Raw genomic sequence first — 6,645 nt, 5'->3', positions numbered from 1 at the left:
AGGCACTTCTATATTTAAATTTTACTTTTATATGTTTCAATGTTTGATAAAAAATATATATATAACAGAGAACACTTTTAAGGATCAAAATTTAGTTCAATAGAGATTTTAAACAAAATTAAAATTTCCAACTTTTGAAACTGCATTCTAACGGTTTTTTCATAGACAAATTTATCTGTTTTATTTTCTAGAAAGAAGATGTTATCGGTTTTTTTAATATAGTAGAACTATTAACAAATACGGTAACATTTATTTAAAAGAAATTATTATAAAATTAACAATAGAAGTATTTTAAATAATATTGTTAACAAACAAAATAAAAAGCATGTGAAAAAATAACTAATATGATTTTTTACTAATACATCAATTTTATTAATAAAAACATTTTACTAATACATCAATTTTATTAATAAAAATATTTTTTTAGTATTCTAAAAGCAAAGTCCAAATGAGCACTAAGTATTTATTCCGTGGAAAAAATAAACGTTGGTCTAAAAAAAAATATGCAAAAGGAGAATAAAAAATCGCCAATAAAATTATAGAAATTTTATATTTAGTTAATATTTTTTTTATTAATTAATAAACATTAAAAATCTCTCAACATTATTACTATTTTTTTTTTTTTTTTAAAAAAAAAACAACTGTAAGTTTGAAAAATGAATAAATGAAGGAACAAATCCAATCAAAGAGAAGAGTTAATGAGAACATGGCATCTCCAATCAGACAACAACTTTTGACTTTTTTTTTTCCATATCAGAGTTTAAACATGAATCTAATACCTAAATCAATTTCAGAAAAAAGAAAAAGTAAAGCTGTAACCCAAACAAAGAAAAAGTCAATTCCCAATACAAGCCGGCATGGTGGTGTGACTCTGGTTTGTGGAGGAGAAGACAATTATATATAAATATGATCGGTATAAACTTGGTTTGGTTGTTGTTTGGTTACTTTGATAACAATTTATCACTTTGCTTGAAAGCGTTGGTATTTATGAGATCATGTAGATTGACGAACTGAACAAGCAACCACTTGTGCCCACTGTCTCAACCTTGTCTTCACCATCTGTGGATTGTCACCTTCATTTCACCCACAAAATCAAACAATCAACATTAGATCTTATCATCCAAAATCAACGGCTATAAATTATCAAAAACTCGATGCCAAGGAAAAAAAAAAAAAAAAAAAACAATTATAATGCTCCGATCAATCGACAACTTAGAGATAGATCAATTGTGCGTACACTTTCTGGAGGTAGGTTAAATAACGAACGTGGTTCGAATCACACGGTATACTATATAATTATATATTGTGTGTGTATATATAGAAAGGGAGAGAGAGTTAAGTAATTACCGGGACCGAATATGGTGCGAGGGCTGCCCAGGGGCGATGATGTGTCAGATTCGGAGGCCGTAGAAGAAAACGACGACGACTTCGAAACGGTGTCGCAGTACTGCTTATTGACGGCGTAGTAGAGGCCCAAAGCGGGTAAAGTATCCGACAACCGTTTGTCCATCTCATTCTCGGGCGACGCAAATCCAAACCCCAGTTCAATACAAGCCTTGAGCTCATCGAGATCTTCGTCGGTGACGCTCTTGCTCCGCCTCTTTCGACGGCCGTGATTGCCCTTCCGCCTCAGCCACGCCTCGTCGCGGTACGTATCCGGCGACCAAGAATTCTGCTTGTATAGAGGCGCCGCCAGAGGCGGGAGAGACGGTGGCGCGCTGGGATTTGACATGGAGGCCTCCGCTGCCCCCTGGGGCGGGGTTGGGCGGAGGTCGGCGGACCTCGCGCGTTGGGTTTTGGAGAGCTCTATGGCTTTGGGTTTGTTTTGTTTTTTTAGGGATTGTTGGGTTGTGGAGAGAGACAGTGGTTATATGATGTGGAAGTTGTGGGTGAGGTGGTGTGGAAATGGGTCCTACGTAGGAAGCATTGGTTGGTCCGCGTCATGATGACCTGTCATTTCCTTTTCTAAAAGGTTTCTCATTTCTTCCGAACTTGGGAAAGGAAAGGCCACTTGTGACTCATGGCTCATTATGTTGTCACACCTTATAATCACTAATTTAAATACGAGTCCCACTCCCACCCACAATTTTTTACTATTTTTCAATTTGGTGGATACATTTTTATTATCATTTTCTAATTTGAGTTTCATCTAAAGTATATATATATAAATATATATATATAGATATATATAAGAAATTACAATATAAGAGATTTGAGATTTATTTTAAATTACTCAACGTTAGTGTAGATCTTACATGATCTTTCTTCCTCTTCAAATGAAATGTTGATTGTGAATGCTGCTAAATGTAATATTATAATTGTGTCTGGGTTTGCTTCTACTTTATATATATATATATATATATATATATATATATATATATATATATATAAAACAATTGTGTATGTTATTAGTATAGCAAATTACATTCTAAGTTAGTAATAGATTATTTTTTTCTTTCGTTTGTTTAAAAGAATGAAAATATATATATATGCATTAATTACATAGCATTCACAAGGAATAAGGTTAATTTGAATCAACACAATACGGTAACTTTGAATTCACAAACAAGAGCCAGCAAGAACCAGCAAGGGTCATGGACCTCAAACTTTTTTGAAAATTTTATTAATGAATATGGTAATTGTGTTGTGACTTTAGTGGTGAAGATTGTGGGTGATTGTGATGGTGTGGATATGACAGTAGTGATTGAAATTGTAAGGACAATAGAAGAGATTAAGGAGAGAGGGATTGAATAAAGGTATTGGTTAATTATGATAAATTAACTATGATTATGTTTAATAAATTAATAAAGTGTAATTTTCTTAATTGACTTTTGGTCTGTTGAAAAGTCCGTTGTTTTGGAACGTATGAAAGCCTTCCTCCTTGTTTAATAACTTAATTATTATTTTTTCCTAATAACTTAATTATAATCTTAGTGAATTTAAAATAATTTTATTTAGCTAAAATTCATTATTATTTTTCTAATATTTAGTCTAAGTATATCGTTCTCAAGTGAAATCAAAGTACTTAATTTTTTTCTTCCAAAAATTAAATTTTTAAAAACTTTAATAATTGATGAAGGAAAATTGATTATCTAATTATGCTTATTTCTTTACCTCTTCTCTTTTTTATTTTAATTCATCGTTTCTTCTCTATATTTTTCTTTCTAATATTAGTTTGTGTTATCGTAATGCATGTTTTTATAATAAATAAAACTCTAAAACTGAAAAAGAAACTAATAACAAAAACAAACTTAATAATTTAAGTAAACTAAAAATATAAAAAAACTAATGATAGAAAGAAATTAAAAAACTTAAAATTAAACTCCCTAAAATATATATATATATATATATATATATATATATATATATATATATATATATAATCTATTAAAACGGTGAACTCAAATTTAGTTTTCAAAGTTAACTTATTGGTGGATCAATTATATGAAACTCTTTTACTAAAATTTATATAATTCATATATTTGATAATTTATATGAACATACTATGGACGGTTGTTTTCAGAGAAAATTAAAGACAAAAAATAGAAATAAACCTTGTGTTAACATTTACTACGTAGTAGCCAAGAACATTCTGATGCACATTTTTCTATTCAACAGAAACATATGTTCAAATTCTTTAAATTTCTTAATACAGCTGGCAAAGGATGTGAAATCTTTTCAAGTACCTTTCATCTTTTATACATTTATCAGTTCAATGGTTTGAAAAAATAAAATAAAATAAAAAATTCAATGTAACGTTCCATGAATACACGGATTGTTAAGGTGGACTTAGTCGGAAAATGTCATAATCAGGAAACTTCCAGGAAAATTAAACTTTGATTAACACTATTATAAGTCATCGTAAAACATTCCAAAAATATCCGTGTATCAAGCTAATAATTGTCAAGCCTGGGACACTTCCAGACAAATCAATACAAATAAGGGTTAAGTGAAAAAAAAACCCTCCTCTACTATTAATATAATGCATATCAGTTCCTGTATAATAAAAAACCTTCCATATTATTAATTTGGTGCGATTGGGTCCCTGGTGGTATAAAATGACGATAATACCCTCCATTTAGTTGAATAAATTAATGATTATAAATATAGGTCATGTAAAATGACCATTTTGTCCAAATTTGTATAAAATGGGGTTTATTTGGCAGAAGGATAATATAAACCTCAAATTATATAAAATTGGGATAACCTAAATCTGAATATAATTAAATCTAAAATCAAACATGCCCTTTGGTTCGACAGATTGTCCTCATCGGCAAATCGAGTTGCACCAATCTGCCGTGGTGGCAGCCATTTGCGGCAACGATGTTATGGTGGCCGGAGGGCAATGTGTAGCGACGACGGCGACAATATGCAGTCACCGTCGCCGCACTTATCTTATCGGCGACTATGGGTCTCCATGAATTCAGGCGATTGCAGCATCCATCGATTCTGGCATCAATCTGCAATGTGTTTGCGGAGTAAGGGATCAATTGCGCTGGCAATTCATGACGGCGAGGTCAGATGATTGGATTTGGTTAGGCAGATTGTCCTCATCGGCAAATCGATCTGTAGCATAGGCAAGGATCCGCCGTTGCGGTGCCGACATTATGGAGGAGGGCAATATGCAGCGACGTCGGCGACAACTTAATTGATATTGGGTCGAGGGAGAGAGAAGGTCGGGCTTTTAGGATGAGAGGGGAGGGCAATACATAGCGTACATGCCATTTTGACTTTTCAAAGAAACTGACAAGGCACTAAAGGGCAAAAATAAAAGAAAGGTTACGTATTAAAATGGCATGCCATTGGGTTATTTGGGTATTTACCACCGTTGTGCTAGGCTATAAAAGTAGCATTAGATTAAGCATTCAAGGAATGCTTACTCAGAGATTCACATTCACTGAACACGTATTTGATCCATGTCTATTTTCTTCTCTTCAACCAAATTTCTTCCCTGAGCCTCTCATATTTGTAATTTGATATCTCTAGTTTTTTATTGCATTACGATAAATAACCCCTACAAATACTTATAATTTTTTATAAGTTATTTAGGAAAAAAAAAAAAAAAATTATAAGTTGACGAGTTTAATGTGACTTTTTAATTTGTTCAATAAAAATTGGAAACAAGAATTCGTGTATATGCATGTTTGCCATTTTAATTAAAATTGGTGCTAATATTGTTTTGTTATAATATATAATAATTTAGTAAGTATAAGATAAATATTATATTTTTGTTAAAAAAAATAAATAAATATTACTCCATACAAATTCTAAAGTTGAATCAAACAGAATTAGAATTCTAATATAATTAAAAAATAATAAATTGAACTAGAATTGTAATTTAATTCCATAACCAAACGTACCCATAGCCTTTTTTTTTTTTTTTTTCATTAATAGATAAAAGTTGCCTATTGATAAAAAAAAAAAAAAAAAAAAAAAAAAAAACCAAGAAAAAGGTATATTTTACTAGTAATGATAACGTGAAATTTAATTTATTTATTTTTGTTAATGTTCTTTTTTTCTGTTAATATTTTTTCTATATCAAACATTTATTTTGATGTTGATGATACATTTATTTTGGCTACTGAACATAGTATGATGGGGGCCTTTTATGCACAAATGCTGAGGGTCTTTTATGCACAAATTGTGAGGGGCAAAATGGGAAAGAAAAGGGTAAAATGGGGTTTTAAGTTTTACTTTTCATAAAAAGTTGTCAGAGGGACCTGTTATGCACCTTTTTTGAATTTTGAGGACTTGCATGCACTTTTTCAAAAAGTAAGGATTTGTTCTGCACAAAATCTATATATGAGGGGGGTTTTCTGCACTTAACCCTACAAATAATTGTTATACGCGTGTAACTGTATAAGAAGACTTTATCAAGCCCCTGCTCCGATGGCATGACGAGATCGAGAGTTCGTGTGACATTCCACACATCATTTTTTAGGAGAATTTGTTAAGCTTTATATATGTGGTTAATATATAATTAGTATAGACGCGTTTTGAATAAGATTATGAGCATTTAGAGAAAAATATATAAAGTGAACAATATTTACATAAGTTTTGAATAAGTCGGTGACAATTCATGCAAAGACACTCATTTGAGGTCCAATGGGGACACTTGCCTCAATGATATTTTTTTTCTTTTCTCACTCACACCCTCATTATTGTTTAAAATAGTCCCCATTGAAATAAATTTTTGGGTCGATCACTAGTTCATGCACAACTTAATGTGGATCAGACCATTGAGGACGCTAAGTCCCAAAGAGGAGGCGATTATGACATTCCAAATCTGTGTCAGAAAAAAAGTTACTGAGATTTATACATGTGAACACCTCTTAATCATGTAGAGTTATAGAGTTATAGACGTATTTTGAACAAAATCGTGAATATTAAAAGTAGAGTGTCTCAACACCCTATAATTATGTATATACGTGTAGAACAAAATCATGAATACTAAAAGAAGAGTGTTCAAACTCCAGAGCAAACAGTATATGCACAATTTTTGAACCGTTCGTACAAAAACCTGGCGTCTCATCAATACAAAAACCTGACGTCTCACAATAGAATAAGCTAGTTTTGTTTAACAAATCCTAAATAAAACATTAGAACAAAGCAAGTCTTTGTATGGAATTTTACCTAAAAAAATAA

The 6,645-nt window shown here is 31.3% G+C and overlaps 1 protein-coding gene across 1 annotated transcript; it reads right to left on the bottom strand.

The window, feature by feature from the left end:
- Positions 1 to 714: 714 nt before the first annotated feature.
- On the bottom strand, positions 715 to 1,861 carry LOC132285278 (uncharacterized). Its single transcript, XM_059787445.1, has 2 exons — positions 1,348 to 1,861; positions 715 to 1,073 (listed from the first exon to the last, which is right to left on the bottom strand). Exons 1-2 carry the CDS (start codon positions 1,730 to 1,732, stop codon positions 994 to 996), a joined length of 465 nt encoding a protein of 154 aa, XP_059643428.1. The 5' UTR covers positions 1,733 to 1,861; the 3' UTR covers positions 715 to 993.
- Positions 1,862 to 6,645: the final 4,784 nt, after the last annotated feature.

This window comes from Cornus florida, unplaced genomic scaffold (assembly GCF_030987335.1).
Source record: "Cornus florida cultivar Cherokee Brave unplaced genomic scaffold, ASM3098733v1 CherokeeBrave_3.0.0_Hap2_Chr11, whole genome shotgun sequence".
Taxonomy (NCBI): Eukaryota; Viridiplantae; Streptophyta; class Magnoliopsida; order Cornales; family Cornaceae; genus Cornus; species Cornus florida.
The sequence above is the reverse complement of the archived record's forward strand: the minus strand, read 5'-3'. Positions and strand labels throughout refer to the sequence as shown.